Below are 17,907 nucleotides of genomic sequence, written 5' to 3'. Positions count from 1 at the left end.
AAGCAAACAGTAAATACTTAAATTCAGTCTCCCAGTGCAGCATTAACTTAAGAATAAAAAGGATACAATATAAAGACAAAATCCCACTTTTCAGCACAAACTTCTGTTAGCCATTCTTGGTGAATAAACCACTAAATTAAACAATACTACTTGCACATGTAAAGTGGGCATTATTTTTATTCTGATTTATGTTCTAGTTAAACGTGCTAATAATGCATTGATATAATAAATAAAAATAAATTAAATAAATAAAAATAACTAATGTCCCAGTGACAGAGAGGAAGAAATTATATTATGCATAAGTGGTCTCAGATATAAATTTCATAGCACTCTTGGATCCTACTCCCTCATTCCTCCTAAATGTAAAACATGTTTCTTAATAACCTCTTGCCTCCAAAAGGTGTAAACTCTATTAATATAGTATAGCAACAAGACTAAATAGTGAGTACCCGGTGAGATGGAACACATGTAGAAACAACAACATCTCAGTATCGTTTAATAAAGAAAAGCTGTAGCTAATCCAAAAATATCATCTTCACAAGCAGTTTCAACTTTTTACCACGTAATAAGTTAAATCATGGTGGAATTATCAAAATAAATACAATACCCTAGAGTCATACGTAAATAGATACCTCTGCCTCGATAAAATTATAATTACTATGTAATTTTTAAGAGTGCTTTAAAAGGTTGTTTAAAAAGAAAACTTGTAAGTTGTTTCACTTGTAAAAAGTTTGCCCTGTTTTTAAGCTGTTGTTTTATCACAAAATCTGTTGTCATTCTGTTCTCAGCAGACATCCAAGAAAAAAATGTAAATAATAGCACACTTTCACACCTTTATTATTGAGATCTTCCTGGTTTTAGAGGGCACAGCTTTTTCCAGGTTTTAAGAAGATAAAGGGAAGTAAAGAGGGTATAGGACACAGAGCAAGGGAGCAGGGGTGAAGGAAGAGAGAAAATGGAGAGAAGGAGGCAAGAGAGAGACATCTGATACTTTAGTAGCACAGATATCTTTATATTGAGAAATTGTCTGGACATACATATTTGGCTTTCAAGCTGACAGCAGCTGGAAAAAACCCTGTTGTTTCTTTCTAAATACTTTTATTTACATTTTCCAGAAATACGTTTGCATACATGTACTGGACTTAACAATAGTTACAGAACTATTCTAAGGTGAAGCTGATTTTTCTAGACTAAGAATGGCATATTTCTAGAACACATCTGCAATTGTTTTGCAGCTCTTGAGTGGCATCTGACCTTAAAATTCAGTAAACATGATTCCCAAGTAGAGATAACACCTAAAACAAAGTCCCAACATAACTCCCTACTTTTCTTATAATTTCCTCCCTTATTTAAGGCAGCTGACACATATCACCAGCAAATTCCTTCTTGATTGCAACAGGAGATTTCTTGGTGGGGAGAGGAGACAAAGACTAGATTTTATTTTGTTTTCCCAATTACCACGTCTGACCTACTTAGGTGTTTATTCACAGGTAAAAGGTCAGACACTGGAACTCTTAATGACAAGACACAGAGAACTGTTTTAATTAACAATAATTTGTTTGTACAAACTTACTTTAAAAATAAAATAGAAAGTTACATACAGATTAACAATATTATACATTATTCTAAAATAGGCCAAGATTTTGTATTAGGAGATGCCCATATAAGCTTATTTCTGTACTTCAAATATTTTAAATCATATTATTACATACTCCATATTTTTCCATTGGATCTGGTTAATTCCATGCTAACACCCTCACAAAAAGCAAAACTGACTATATAAACACACTTTATTCCACAATTTCCTTAATTAAATTACTAACTTGCAACCAGAATTCAATTATTTAAATGTTTTAATGAGGATGTCTGAAACCAATCCCAGGACTATGTTTTCAGAGATGAAAGACACAGAACTGCCCACATAATTTTCAACAAACAAACCCATACAGACCCTTAATTCCCACTGAAATCAACCAGTTAATTTATCTGCCATTCACTGGTGGTTTTAAAAATTTCAGTAGGAATCTACCTTTATATTTCAGTATCTAACTGATTAGCCGTAATTTCCAATAATAAAATAATTCCACAACTATTTATTGTCAACTAATGTGTAAATTAGTTGATTTGTTACTTACCTAGCATATAACCAGGGAGCCGAGTAGAAACTCATAGAAATGTAATTCATAATTTGAAGAAGATAGTCAATATTCTGATAATTACAACATTTGAACAAAAGGAATACTTACATACAAGAATGACAATAAAAGTAAATTAGATCTCCTCATATATGTACTTTGGTGGGGGGGAGTGCTTTTGCTGCTGTACAAAAACTTAGCTGGAAAATAGTGAAATCAGCTTTGCAACAATATCTTGTCAGTTTTTATATGTTGAGTCTACCATTATGAATGTGTCTCTTGGGGAAAGTCATAAAACATTGCATAAAGAAAAGTTAATCTGATAGTGCAAGAAAGGGATAAATTACAAGAGAAAGGGAACTCTCAACAAAGGATACCTATATAACAAAAGTAACTAAAAGATCTGGAGTAGGATTTCCTTGAAGTTAACTACAGAGGAGAAGTTAAAAATCCCACTTCAGAATATTCTTCCAAAATATACAGTTGAAAAAATGCTTGCAAAATCAATTTCAAGGATTTTGTGGGAAAGAAATAATCAAAAAGTATTTTAAGGATTTAATCTACACATTTAATTTTAATTTTATTTTTATTTCTATACAATATACACGAAGATATTTATTTACACGTTTGAGTACTTAAAATTTAATTTCAGTTTTATTTAATTCTCATCATAAAATGCCTGTGTCTTATGAAAGTATCTAAATATCTAAAGCAAAGAAATATATATAAACTTGGACTTCAACAGGCAATTTCTTTAGATAGGAGGCCAAGTGCTATAGAAAGGCCCTTGCATTTGCAGTCTTACTTTTCTGGGACTGAAAGTATGCAACTCTTAGACGTTCTAAACTAGGATTAATTACAGCTACAAGCATAGATCACAGCTACAAGCACTTTGAGTCACCCACCAGGTGGCCAGAAACTGAGCCCTTTTTTTATGTTCGTGATAACTCATTTTAAAGTTGGGTGAAGAGCAGATGCTACCTATCCAAATACAACCCATTCATCAGCACTGTGCTCTCCAACTAAAACAACCAAGGCTGCAGTCTTCCACCCTGTTTAGAAAGTACCTCTTCTATACCAACCTCAGTGTATTAGATTTCTATAGAAAACAAAAGAAGTAGCAGAATAACCATTTTCTCTTCTTAATAACATAATACATACTTTAGCAATAAGCCAAAAGTTTAGAAACTTGCAATGCATTTTCAAATAAAAATAGGGTTGAAAGTATGTGCATTTATATGTGCACCACTTTGAAAATCTGTATATAGTATAAAATGTGATCTTCACTGGAAAGGCGCAACTAACTCTATAGGCTTTCCAATTGGCAAGCCCTTCTCATGAAAGTGCTCACAAATGGTACTTCCAGAACATTTTTGGTGACCTGAGAAACAATTGGTACAGAGAGGTCCGAATTACTTTAAAAACATGGTGCAATTAATAAATAAAACTGAGAGAAGAAATCTGAAGCAAAATCACTTGGAGAGGTCAATAGAGTCAAAGAAATATTAAACCAGCTATTTACTGACAGATTTTTTTTGTTTAATAAGTGGTACAGTTCAAAATTTTAGGGTGTAAAGAGGCAAGCCAGTTGGGGTCTTTTTCTGTTATTGTGGAACATTCTGTAGAATCAACCATCTTTTGTCCAGCATTTGGGACTTTTGAGTATATCCAGATACATGAACTTAACAGTTAATTACTACAGTTTTGCAGCAATGTACTTAAAACAGGTGTATGAAAGCGTAATTTTTATTTTGTTTGGTAAACTGTTCTACAGACTCTAGCAATGAATTAAAATACAGTCAAAATATCCTTTTTCAAAACATTGTTATCAAGTTCTAGAACACAGAGTTGAGCTAAAATTTAGAGAATTTTACCAAAGAAACAATAACCCTAGTGATTTTTGATTTTTTTTTTTTTTTAGCAAAGTGTGATTAGAAGATTAGTGGATTAGAAGAAAGAAGAGAGTTCTACAGAGAAAAATACTGTCTAACAGTTAAGTCAGCCATATAGCTTCAAATCTGCTGAAAATGAAGACGACCTGAGAATTAAAAGTGAGCTGGCCACATATGGGGAAAAGACTACAAAACTGTAAACTTTGAAAAAAGCTAGAAACATTTTTCTTCCTGAAGCAAATACTGTCTAACCATTGTGAGCCATGTTTAGACACAGTCACTCAAATTACTGTTAAAGTAAACAGCCTTCATAGCTTTTTTTTTTCCTCAAAGTAAAACATACTAACATTAAACACTGCCTGGAATTACATAGCTCTTAAATTTAAGAAGACCACAAAAGCTCAGAGTTATTTACATTAACAATCTAAAATTATTACCTAACTGACAAGCTGAAATGCCACATCACTGAGGTAACAGCAGAGGCACTGGCTGAGATGATTTGCTTCTGGATATCAGTGAGAGAGGTAGTGACAAGATCATGGAATTAGAATGTAGTTAAGCATTCTGGTAGGTTTTTATCCAATTATTGCAAGAAAAACTGTCCAAGGATACATATCATAAACCATAATGCATTAGCAGGAAATTACTGTGGATGCTTTTAGTTAATATTAGACGTTTTGCTACACTAAAATAAGAGCAGCTGTAATTTAATTCAAAACTTAAATGACCTCAGCAATTTTTCAAGGAAGTGGTACTAATTTTTTGCTTTGTGGATGCACTGTATTGAAGCCATGAACTTGAGACCACAAGAGTGCCACATTTATTTACATAAAAAAGCCATAAGGAACTAGCCTCTTAAGAAAAGTAGGAAGACAACTATTTAAAACTAAAACTAAATAATTTTTATTATTACCTCTTTTCCTCTTTTGCTCTCAGTTGCTCCTCTTGTCTTAGAACCTGAACCATTACAGACTCAAACATGCCTGTTGACAAACCTACTAAATTGCGAGGTGTGGAACGACGTCTTGTAGAAATGCAGGCTGTTGTTTTTTCATCCTCCTGCCCACAGCATCCTCTAGATGTTACAGCTAATGATGTTTTCTCTCTTAAATGCCTAGAAGAAAAAAGCAAGCCAATTCACAACTACGAACTTCTGAACCAGTGGCACCTGAATGCCTAGGCTACCAACCACGGATCAAAGCATGCTTACTCGGATAAAGGCAGCTATTCTTTCACCTGCCATTTTTTCCATTTTGAAAATTCCTTTATAAAATTTTAAACTTAAAGCCAACATGCTAATATAACCTATGTTTTCACACCAGTTAAAAACTGTATATTTACCACAAGTTGCCAAATATTGTTTGGAGATGGAATTCTCTATCTTAGTCCATAAGTATTTGGAAAGAAAAAACTTCCACAAGACCTAAGATAAGAAAGTATCCTTTTTAGCAGATACCTAAAAATAGGGGCTGGGTGGTGGGGTCTATTAGTGGGAGGGTCTGAGGATCTATTAGTTGGTTTAGGCTGGGGAAGCATATATTAAACACTGGTTTCATCCTATTTTAAACTACAAAACCTGAAAGACAAAACACTACAAATTTGTCGGCAAAATTACCTTTCTTCTTACATGGTTTCAAAATTTCCATTAAAATACTCCATTAAAACTTGTATGAGTTTTTCACAACCTGTGAGAACATTTGAGGGACAGAGGAGAAAAATCCAACCTCCATTCAAAAGGAACCTCCATTCTAAGGTAATTTTCTGTGTCTTGTAGTATTCAGGAATTAGACAGCCAATATAGATTGATCCCCTGGAAGCACTTGATGGGGATCATTGACCTAAACACTACTCTGTAATTATATAAGAACTATTCCAAGAAGTAGTTCTTCAATTTCATTTTACAAATAAAATTACGCTAAACACTTCAAATTTGTCTAAATAAAAATTGTAAAAGCACTTTGAGACTTCTAGGTTCCATAATCCTTTGTACTTACAGGTCCTAGAAACTTTTATTAAGCTAGTGCACACAGATATAATGAAAAAATCTTCACAAATCTCTGAAGAGTTAATCCAAGGCAAACTCACTATATACTGAGACAGGATTATCTTTAGACAGCTCAGTATTTCCTAATATTTATCTGAAAAAAAATGTTCATTAAACGAAAGAATGACAAAAGCAATTGAATTTATTTTTTTTGTAAATACCTAGACTGCTATTTGAGAACACAAACTCTTCCAAGTTGTATTTAGTTATTTATCTGCCAGCAGTAACTCTATTAAGCTAGGAATTTTTTTTTTTCTTTTAAATCAGGTTTTTCTTCAGCAGACTAGAATCATTCATGCCCCAAGACGTTCAGCTCCTTCCTTTCTACTGCCGTTACACAGAAACAGTTTCAAAAATACTGCTGCTACAGCAGCACGGAATACATTCACTCTGCTTTCAGGTGACTTCTGCACCACTTTCCTTAAGTGTCCTTCCTACACAAACAACGTTCTTAACCAGCTGGCAGTTCACGATGTACGTCACTAGCAAACATAACGCTGATGGACACACACAGCTTTACATATTTCCCAACATTGTTCCTTCTTTACCTTCATCCTTCACCAAAAACACGTCTTGGTTTTCACATGCAGAATACTATGTCAATCAAAAGACCGGTGGGCTTTTCACTGGAAGAAGCCAACATGGTTTTCTGATAATGACAAAACTATGACCAGTTAATGAGAAAGCATGTACTTCAGCTGTGATTTAAATTGGGCTTTCTACTACATAGCTCGAGAGCTTTCCATGTTTCAGCTACTTTGGCTGATAAGAAAGCAGTCCCTGCCCGGGACTTACATTTCAACTTACCGCAATATCCATTTTGCCATTTAAGACTATACTATGGCAAGCATTGTCTCTCATTTTATGATTATGATTACCACTTCAAAGCAGGTAACTTCAGCTTAGTATTTTATTCCTACATATTTTAAGGGCAGTAAAAATTTCACAGATTGTAAAAAAAACATTTTCAAATAGCCAAATATTCATACAGAGTTTAGAGAGTTTCACGACAGAATAAAATAAAGAAAGAAGCATTTGACATATTGTGTAAACAAGTGTCCCTCCATGTTCACAAAAGGCTTCTTTGAGAAGGAAAATCTTAGTCAGGAAATGCTGTGCTCTATTTAGCATTTTGAGGTTTGGAATTCCAAAGCATTTTGAATTAAGATTTGAATAGTTCCCAGTAGGAAACGTTAATCTTCATGAAACTACTGAAAGTTCCAGTTCCTTCTGTTGTGCGGTTTTATTCGACGCTTGTTTTCTTTTAACGGAATTTAAAGAAACACACCCTCCTGTTCTACTTTATGCAAAGAACACGCGGCACGGCCCCTATAGTTTTCTACACCTACCGGGATAGTAGCGCCAACTTCTGTTCCAGCATCATCTCCAGCTTCTGGGCCTGTTTGGAGAGCCAGTGATCCACACCGTGCAGCCGATAGCAAGTCTCCAGCATGAGCCGGAAGTCACACACGAAATCTGCTATCCCTGTGTACTGCCCACTGGAAAATTTCTCTTCCATTTTCAATAGCCATATTCCAGCGGGCAACTGCTGCAAGGACTGGCTGCTCTTATGGTCCAAGAGGGAGCCAGAGCCTTCTTCCCCGAAAAATGCCTGATCCGCGAGGGGCTTCAGGAACGGCGCCGTCAGAGGCCGGTACTTCTCCAGCAGGAACTCGCGCAGGATGCGGTACCCCTGCTGCAGCTCGGGATTCAGGCTCTGCTGCCAGGCAACCTCCCCTCCCTCATCATCTGCCTCCTTCTCAGGCTCCTCCATCCCACTCCGAAGGGCCGAGGGCCGATCCGCCGGGAGGTCGCCGTCGGATTCCATGTCCCCAGCCCCAGGCTCGTTCTCCGGCACCTGCCGGGGACCGCGGCGCAGCGCTTCGCCCGGCCGCCGCATCCGCACCGGGCTCACCTGCGCACACAGACACCGCTCAGCGCCCCGCCGGCCCGGGGGGCGGGACGCGGCCGCCGGGGGGGAGGCACCGACTGGGCTGGCGCGCGGCCCCGCCCGCCCGGGGACAGCGCCCTCGCCCTCAGGGCCCGCCCCCTTCTCCCCCCCCCGCCGCCGGCTGCACGGGTGCATCCCGCCCCCCGCCTGCGCCGTTCCCTCCGCGCCGCGCGCGCGCTCCTGACAGGCTGGCTGCGCGTGCCGGCCCCGCGCGGCGTCCGTCGGGTAACGGGCGGAGCGCGCGGCAACGCGAGCAGAGGGGAGAGATGGGCGCGGGTCCCCCCCCCGATCCGGGAAAGGACACCGAGCCTCTCACCCCAATGCGCATGCGCGCATCCGGCCAACGGCTGTGCCCCCGCTGGGGTGTCGGGCGCCAGGAGGGGGGAATATGACGTCAACAGAGCGCGCCCAGCTCGGAGCCGGCCGGTGCGACGCAGGGGCGGCCGCTGGTGTGCGCGGAGCAGGGCGGGGCCTCGCGGCGGGGGCGGGGCGGGACTGCGCAGCCCTCAGGGGCGGGGCGGGGCTGCTCCGGCCGCTTCCCCGCGGCGGGGGCGGTGGAGGCCGCGCGCCCTGGTCCTGCTGGCCTCTGCTGACGTGCTGCTGCGGCTGAGGGGAAAGTGCCACCTAACGGGTCTATCGTCTCACGTCCGAGGTGTGCCACCACAAGTGTTCAGCCGCCGAAGCGAGACAGCAGCTCAGAAAAGCACTCATCATTGAATTCGGTTCTGCCCGACTTGCATTAGGAGTTGGTGCGTTGTGAGGGGTGGCTGCTACTAAGGACGCTGTCCTGGCCTGGGGTGCACTTTTAGTCCTCTAAGGTTTGCCCTCACGTTTCCTCTAGCCCTGCTCACCCCTGTAAGAGATCCTAAGGGACGCCAGGGAGCCAGGGAACTCCGGAGACCGTTAGGTCTCCACAGCACTGCAAAGCGCTTGGAGACACACTTCTGTGTGTGGCTTTGGTTTCATCCTCTTCACGTTCCTAACTATATGAAAAGCTGAGGGCACACTGCTGAGGGGGAGAGAGGGGAAGAGAATGAATCTAAGGGAGCAGGAAAAAACCCTGTACTTCTGTAAGAGCATTCTTGTTCTTCAGAGATCACTCCAGAGACCTTGCTTGTAATGGAGTTCCCTTAATGAGACTAAATGCTTCCACACTGCAGGAAGGTGGACCTGCTTGGAAGGTAAGACTGTAGTGATCTCTACAATAGTTAACCCAAGTGTAGCCACATATAGGATAGCCTTCAGGTCTGTGTTCTGCTGTGTGTATCCCACGGCCACAGGATAAATTCAAGCAGCACTCTGTGGGCAGCTCTCACACTGTACTGGCATCTCTATGACCTTGCCTCTATCTAAAACTGCAGCCAGAAGTCCTTATGTAAACATTCTCTCTGGCAAATAGGAATTATTAATAAAGTTGGGATTTTTAAAGGAAATCCTCTTATAGCTTGAATAACCACCACGGGATAGCCCTTCAGAAGACAGAGTCTTCATGATGCACCCTCGTTACAGATCCATTTGATGCTGCGCTGCTTATGGTTTGTGGGATCTGAAATGCTGTAGGATGAACGTTCTCTCTTTCCTTATAATGTTAATTCTAAGAAATTGCATTTGAAATGATACTTTGCAGAGTCTGAATGCCTTTCTTGTACTGGGACCATAAGCACCAGAATGTCCTGTTGCAAAAGAGAGGGAATGCTGTCCTGTGTTTTCTTTAATAACTGACCTCAGGAATAGTGTTCATCTTGTCTAAGTCCCACTCCAAGCTGAAGGTGGAGAGTCATCATCAGGGGGACAGGAGTGGTGGAGGGATTCCAGCAACATGTGTGGAGGTTAGATAAACTGTAGGAAAAATATAACTGAGGAAAGCAACCATTCAAGTAACAGTTGGAATATCTAGTGTAAATTAAATAAAACTAGATGAGGCTGGCAGCTCTTTCAGAAGTTTCGTGCCTGTTGAATGTCTGGCCTGCAACACTCACTTCCTGGCTTATTTATGCTCTCTGCAACAATATCCAGTAGCTTAATCGAAGTTTTTGCTTCTTGCTATATACATGGCCTTGCTTTGAGAATATGAGAACTTGTAGTCATAATTCTGCATAAAATTCATAGGCTGAGTAGCCGCAAAATATGTTCAGAGATTTTGGTGTGATACCATCTCAGCTATATTCAGATCTCCTGTCAAAAATTGAAATTTATGGTGATGAATGAAATTAAGATATTAAGTCAACACTCTGAATTTAAGTTTCAGTGAAGAACAGCCCACTTATGACAAAACAAGATGATATCCTTTATTGGGAGCTCTGACTTGTATCACCAAAGTATTTAACAGAGGATATTTTTTCTATGTATGCTATCAAAGTGGGCTAAAAAAAAAATTTAAGAAAAAGATTGTACTGGAAAGCATCATTGTATTAATCTATAAGAACTTTTTGTATTTTCTTATGTAATAAGAGAAATACATTGTATCTAAGGAGTTCTGTGATACATTATCTATGTACTTTCTGAGCCTTGCCACACGAGGGCACTGTTGAATAAACGCCATGTACGATTCCTGCCTTTAATCAGAGGTAACACTCCCATCTCAATGTAACCAGAGTAGAACTGCTGAAGCAGAAGCAAACATTTTGGAAAACCTGTAAAAACGGGGTTTCGTTTTACATGCTCAGTGTTATAGGAGCTATGACTCACATATCATAAAAAAAAAAAAAAACCCACAAAAAAAACCCTCCAAAAACAAACAGCAACCAAAAAAACCTATCCAAAAACCCCAACCGCCTCCCCCCCAGAAAAAAAAAAAAAAAAAAAAAAAAAAAAAAAAAACACTAAAATTTTCGGAATAAATAAAGCTGATAACTAGTCTTACAATTTCTCTCCATACATCTGAATTGGATATACAATTTTTGCAAAATGGCATGATAGAGATTTGCATACATTTTAATAATGCAAATTTGGATTTGCATGATTGTTTCAAAGAATATTACACCAAGTGAGCCCCTTTGCCTTGATGTTATCATAAAGACAGCAGGAAATTTTGTCATTATAATATTACCCACAGTGTCTTAGGTGTGTACAGAACAGTGCAAATGTCAAGTGGATAAACATACACCATGAGAAAGGAACGTGAGATATGCTTGGGAAAGAGTAATCTTCCATATACAATTCTCAAAGGATAGGATGATCTAGCAAAGGAAAAGAGACAACTGTCAGATGTGACCAGTATCCTTCATGTTTGATGTGAATTTTGAGTGACAGAGCGTCAGCATGTCATGGAGGTCACATTCAGAGATGTAAAGACAGTACCTCAGCCTGACCATGAAAGCACCCATAACTTCCACAGACACCCAATGATGATGTAAATAATTAGTCTCTTCCTAAACTTTGATTTGGGTATAAGTTTTTATCATATGCCCTAACCAGATACTTTGTCTTTACATTTGCTATCAATCTGAAATCAGTGTTATTAAATGACAAAGAAGTTGCAAATACTGTATAGACTAAGATGATGGATAGCTAAGCAAACTTCAGCTGTTTTAAATCCCTGAGTTATCTGTGGCCATTTTTGACACTTACCAAGATTTTATATGTGCATTTTTAGAGATTTATATATGACTCACAAAAAATGTGTAAAATATATACCAAAAGAATATTTTAGTATAAAGTTCTTTAATCCAAAGGCCCTCTAGTAGTTTCCTATCTTATAGACAAGAGAACTATAGCATTTTTGTAAAAGATATTACTACCCTCAAAGAATTGTTTAGATTGGCAGAATTATAATATTCATATTAGGGCACTAAGGGTTGTTTTCTAAGAGGTCAGAGCTGCCTATTACAGGATGTAGAATGAAAAAAGAAGGACGGTTTCGGCAGCAGCAGGACAGAATGTTTAGGAAGATAAGTAAAACTGACTGTTTTTTTCTGTGAAGGCCCGAATTCCTGTACCTTGAAATCACATTCTCTGCTTCAGGAGTAGCAAAGGGGGATTAAAAAGTACCTTCCATTTTCAACTTTAGGTTACACTTCACAAGTCAGAAAAAAAAATAAAATTATAATATACATTCACTCAGTGTATAATTTACTTCTTCTCCTAGCGGTGTCATAAATAGTGACTGAGTGGCTCCCTTTTTCCTTCATTCTGCTTCTTCTATTTCATATGTTAAAACCAGGGCTCCAAAGTGCAGGTTTCTGCTCCTGATGACCTCCATGGGGACATAGAATATAGCCCACATTAAGGGTCCTTAAACTCTTCTGTGAGGTGAGTGGATTAACATTGCCACCAGAGCCATTCAAACTGCATGCTCAAGTAGCTACATGTTCCTTCTGCTTACATATAGTAACGGTAAATAAAATGAGCACCAAACTCTAGAAAACACTAACAATGTGCTTTCCATTTGCAGGTCTGCCACCTGAAGTCTCCTTTCACGGGATGCACAAAATTCTTGAGAAAGAAACAGGGGCTCTGGAGTGTGAAGAAAATAGTGAGTCTCTGAAATATTTCAGCTGAGTTATTCTGCTGATCTTTTTCATCCTTGCTCATGTTCCACCACCTTTAATTGCATCTTTCTCCTTTTTAGGGATACAGTGCTACCTTGTAGCACCAGTGATATCCTCATTGCCAATTAGAATACAAACAGACAGAAAACAATGAAACTGTCTTTGAATTCTACACTTTAGAGACATTCCTCCTTTTTTGAGTCCTCAAAGCTGTAAGCTGCATTCAAGCTTCTGCAGCATGTAGTACTGAAAAAGTACAATTCTCCTTAAAATAAGTAATTCTCAGCAACTTCAAGCAGAATCAAAATTGTATGATGTGTTACAATGCATCAAAAATCCATTCTCCAATAAAGACCATGAATAAGTATTTTTTAAATTAACATAAAATGTTATGATCCAAATTTCTGTCATGATGTCTTTTTAGAATTAGAGAAAGAATAAAGCAATTGAGCACATTCAAATGTTTTTTTCTTGATTCTAGATGGCCTCTGGAGTCCACTGCATGAGAACTGTATGGAGATGAATGCTGTAGGATGCCCAGGGACTTTGACCACTAATGCCTAACACAGCTGGCTGCTGCAGGAAGTGGTACCGCAGGAATCAACATGATTTCCTTCCGAGGCATGCCAGACCACCAGCAGAGCCCTTCCTTCAGAGGACACAGGTTGAGAGCTGGAAATGTGACATGAGGGAATGATTGTGCCAGATAATCAAGTAGGGTAAAACATCTAATTTCTTGGTTCAGTAATAAACTCCAGAGTTCAGATCCCATGTTGGTTGCCATTTACACCTGGCATCTGGACATCCAGTACATACAGGCTGATAACTAGGTCCTTAGCCAAGCTGGAAGAATAACTGATGAGATCAGGCTGCAGTATTTCATTTAGCAATGTTTGTCAGTCTTTCTGCTGCTCAGCTGCTGATGTTCACAGTTTTAAAAAATGTGTATTTTTTTAAACTAGGCTTCCTCCTTCCACACTCTTGCCAAACTTAGTCAAAATTATCCAGCAGATTAAAAAGTGGCTTGAGAGGACAAACAGACAACATGATTACACATGCCTCAGTCCCTTAGAAAACTATTAGCAGGAACTTAGTAATCTCCAACACTGTTGATTTTCACTCTGCTCTCTGTAATTGTGCAACACAGGAAAGGCAAAAAAATTGCTTCATACAGACCTAACATTTATTTATGTGAAAGGTTTTGCAATTATACTTTATTGTTTCTCATTGCGGACTTGAGGCTTTTTTTAAATTTTTGTGGTATTATAAGAATGTCAATTATTTCCTCTCCCCAATGCTCGAGAGTGGAGATAAAATACAAGGATATAGTTCTCATATCTAAGAGAGGTTTTGAGAATGTTTAGATGCAAACATTAAAATGCACAGAGAGCCAGTGTTTGGATGACTTAAACGTTTGTTCCATTCACTGCCCATTCAATTCCTTTATAATCATTAACTGTAAAGGCTGTCTTATACAGTATCAGAGAAGATAAGTCAGGGCAAGGGCTGCAATTGTAGCCACAGAGATATGAATGTCTGCTTCTGACCTGGGAAAAGAGAGCTCCTCCAAATATGTTCGTGACATCATGAATTCTACAGTACGTGTGTTCCACTGTTCCTGGTGGATGGTGTGAAAGAATCTGTGGCAATGCATAGTCAGCTTACATGTAGACACACCTTGCACATACAGCACACCTCAACACAACTCTTACATGCTACTGTCCATCAATGAGGAATGTTGGAAAGACTGGGCAATATTTGAAAAGTATAAATTAAAAGGATTTTCTGTACAAACACCGACTCTGGTTCTGAAGTGTTGTCACGAAAGTTACAGGAATCTATCAGCAAAATTTGATTAAAATGTAACAGTCTTGTCTCATTCAGCCACATCTCTTCTATACATCTGGTTTTATTCTACATTCAAGGAGAAAATACAGTTGTTTCAAAATAGGAGATTTAGAAAAGTCAGAGTAATTAATTAATCAATATAAAACCCATAATATTTTCTTAATTTTTATTTCACAGAATCACAGTAGAGCTGAGGTTGAAACAGATCTCTGTGTGTCTGTTGCCTCCATGCCTCCATGCTCAAAGTGGGGGCAAACAGAACTGCTTTCTCAGGGTCTCATTCAGTTGGGTTTTCAGTACCTTCAAGGATAGAGGCTCCACAAAACATTTGCATGCAGTAAAGACACACCACTGTAGTCCAAGAAGGTATCCTGACAGCCTCTATATTTTCCTCTATTTGCAGTTAATGTGCATGGCTTACAGCACCTCAGGGTGTTGGAATTATAGACCATCCTGAGTTGGAAAGGACCCACAAGGATCATTCAGTCCAACTCCTGGTCATACCGAGAGTCACACCATGTGCCTGAGAGCACTGTCCAAATGCTTCATGAGCTCTGTCAGGCTGGTGCTGTGACCACTTCCCTGAGGAGCCTTGTCCAATGCCCAACCACCCTCCGGGTGAAGAACCTTTTCCTGACATCCAACCTAAACCTCCCCTGACACAACTTCAGGCCATTCCCTTGGGTCCTGTCACTGATCCTGTCACAGTGAGGAAATCAATGCCTCTCCCTCATATTCCCCTTGTGAGGAAGTCGTAACTGCTAGAGGTGTCTCCTCAGTCTCCTTCAGACTTGAAAGAACAAGTGACCGCAGCCACTCCTTGTATGGCTTCAATATATTCCAGTCTAGTGGACCCCTTTTGCTGAAAGCCTTTTGTGGTCCTGTGTGTCCCCTAGCAAGTGACGGGAGGACATCTTTTGCCATCTCAAGTTCAAGAGGTATCAGGCTGTTCTTATTCCAAGAAATAAAATTAAAAAAAAAAAAATTGTGTTACCCTTAATGAGTAAAAAACATTTACAGTCACATTTGGTATAAGAACTCTAGACTTAGAGAAATGCTTAAAAATAGTAATTTAGCACTGAAGCAGAAATAGTTTTTATTTATACATGCCACTTTTCACTTTTGTGTGTATCTTTTTAAGAATAAATTTTTTTTAAAATGTAGATTTTTCAGCAGTGGTCAGCATAGACCTTACTATGTCATGTCTTCTGTTGTAAGCAGAAACACATGAAGGTTGAAATAAGTCCCCACTCTTTTCAGTAGTAGAGGTCTTCACTGCACATAAAACAGAATTAATGACAGTTTGGAAGTACTGGGGACAATAGATAGGCTAAGTAGGCTCTGTCTAGTCCTATATATGTCTTTCCATGTTAACAGGATGTGAAACAAGATTAAGTTGGAAGTCAAATGCTCATTCTACAATGTTCTTAGAATATTTTAAAAACCCAGCAGTTTCCAAGAAAATGCATTGATAGATTACCATGTCAGTTTTGGTCAGTTAGAAAATATGTTACTGCTAACTATATTTGGGTTGGTTTTTTATACCTTTAGGGGAGAAAGACCTCAGTATGAAGAAAAACAAGAACTTCTCATACAAATGTTAATATATATTCTGTACTTTAGAATAGAAACCCTGTACTCTGAACTAGAGCAAGTTTTTTTGAGCTGACATCTCCATCCTACCTCACACAATCTATTTTAATATTTTCAATTGCTTTCACTGAAAACGTTTAGAAAATGCTTTCTTCGCACTATTACTATTTGCAATTGATCTTTTCCGCAGTGTAAATCTGTCTATACCATGCAGTCCAAATTATACATATCTGATCTTTTTGTGTAGTACAGTCTATTGGCTATGTTCCAGGTTTTTTCCAGCTTGAGAGGTTTTGAATTAGATCTCCTGTAAATTGTTGGCAAATTAAATGGCTGATAAAATAGCTAGTATTTACTGTATGTTCAAAATTATTCATGCAGTGGCATGTGGTACCAGGAAACTTTTCCTTCTTCTCTTTTCTGCAAATATTTACTTTTTGCAGATGAATTTCTAAAGCCAAAAAAACACAAACCAGTTGTAGGTAGCTGTTTTTCTTGCTACTTACATGCTAATAGTTATACATAAAATATTTTTTTAGTAACTTCATTGATGTTTTTCTCTCTATCACTGTTTTCTAGAGGTTGTTGCCTTTCAAGATAATTTAATATGACATATTAATTTGAATTTGAAGAGAATTATGAAAGCCTGTCCTTAATGGACTGAACCTAATGTTGCAACTGTAGGCATAGAGTTATTAAAAGGGGTCCATGATTGATGAAAATCATTAACTCTAATGGTGGAGCTTGGAGAATAAAAGCAAGCAAGCAAGCAAAGAAAGAAAGAGAGAAAGAAAGTTTGAGATTGAGCAAGGGAAAGGGAGAAATAGGTGCCAGGAAGTAGGGGTGGGACAGGCAATGTTGGAAACAGAGAATGGAGAATGCTTCCCAGTGGCCAGCCTAGAAGAGAAGTGTGCAGAGCTGCCCAGATGAGGGTCCTCTTCTGTTTCACTTCTAACATGGTAACTGGATGGTTTTCATCAGGGTCTGCACAAAATTATCTTTGGGTTTTTCTGCTATGGGTGCTGTTATTAGTGATGGGACCAATAAAACAATAAAGTTTAAAAGAAACCGTAAAGGTTAAGATGGAAGGTCAGCTGCCATGTAGTTGCATCCTCAGTATTTCTATGGCACCCAGATTGTATAAATTACAATTAGCTTTTGTGTGTGTGTATGTGGATGCTGATAGTTTATGTTATTTAGCTCCTAAAGAATAGTGGTGATGTAGCACATTATGATGTTCTTACAGTTGCTCCTTTAATGTAAGATATTGTTCTGTGTTACAGCTATAGTAATGGCTTACTTAAACCTAGAATTTTACATCCTGGCCCAAGTACATGTGCAGCCTGCAAGCATGGTTCATGTGAAATGCAATCTATGTTTTACAGCCTGCTCCTTACTAAAAAATGCAGCTGCAGCAGCAGGATCAAATCTTGACTCAGTATAGCATCTGAACAATTGTATTAAAACAAATTAAAATACTTTTGCCACATAATACATTTTTCATTGCATTTCTCTTTGTTGTGGTTTAATCCGGAAGGCAACTAAAAAGCTGTGGACCCACTTTCCGCCACCACCCTTCCCGTTTCCCCTCCAGCTTCTTGTGCCCGATTCCTCACTGGTGTGGCAGTGGGAAGACCTGCAAATTTTTTCAGTTAGTGTCAACACTGCTCAGTAAAATCTAAAACATCGGTGTGCCATCAACGTTATTCTTTTCCTCAATCTGTCACTCAGCACTCTACCAACTAGGGCAAAAATTAACTCTGTCCCCAGTAAAACCAGAGCCATATCCACCCTTTATTCTATATCATTTATGTCATGCCCCGGTTCCACTCTTCCCAATGCATCTTTCCCAGTCTTTTGATACATACACAGTGATATCTTTCCCTTAGTCTATGGGTCATCCCTGTGGGAATCCACAAAATCAGAGGATTTTGGGAAAGCTGCAAAAGGCAGG

General features: G+C 39.0%; 1 protein-coding gene and 1 long non-coding RNA gene across 4 annotated transcripts in view; one reads left to right on the top strand and one right to left on the bottom strand.

Annotated features, from left to right (window-relative positions):
- BRD10 (bromodomain containing 10) overlaps nt 1–8,042 on the bottom strand; it is a 51,242-nt gene extending 43,200 nt beyond the window's left edge. For 2 of the 3 annotated variants that reach the window (XM_059836748.1, XM_059836749.1), the window contains exons 1-2: nt 7,421–8,041; nt 4,941–5,141 (exon numbers count right to left, since the gene is read on the bottom strand). In XM_059836748.1, coding sequence (XP_059692731.1) covers nt 4,941–5,141; nt 7,421–7,971 — 752 coding nt within the window. In that variant the 5' untranslated portion in view covers nt 7,972–8,041. Of the gene's footprint in view, nt 1–4,940; nt 5,142–7,420 lie in introns of all 3 variants that reach the window. The other variant, XM_059836750.1, reaches the window with a different exon arrangement.
- A 501-nt stretch (nt 8,043–8,543) lies between these two features.
- LOC132341978 (uncharacterized) lies at nt 8,544–17,445 on the top strand. Its single transcript, XR_009490366.1, has 4 exons — nt 8,544–8,771; nt 9,116–9,203; nt 12,416–12,496; nt 12,994–17,445. It is a non-coding gene; the product is annotated as an uncharacterized LOC132341978 (long non-coding RNA).
- The last annotated feature ends 462 nt before the right edge of the window (nt 17,446–17,907 follow it).

Source organism: Haemorhous mexicanus, chromosome Z (assembly GCF_027477595.1).
Source record: "Haemorhous mexicanus isolate bHaeMex1 chromosome Z, bHaeMex1.pri, whole genome shotgun sequence".
Classification (NCBI taxonomy): Eukaryota; Metazoa; Chordata; class Aves; order Passeriformes; family Fringillidae; genus Haemorhous; species Haemorhous mexicanus.
The sequence above is the reverse complement of the archived record's forward strand: the minus strand, read 5'-3'. Positions and strand labels throughout refer to the sequence as shown.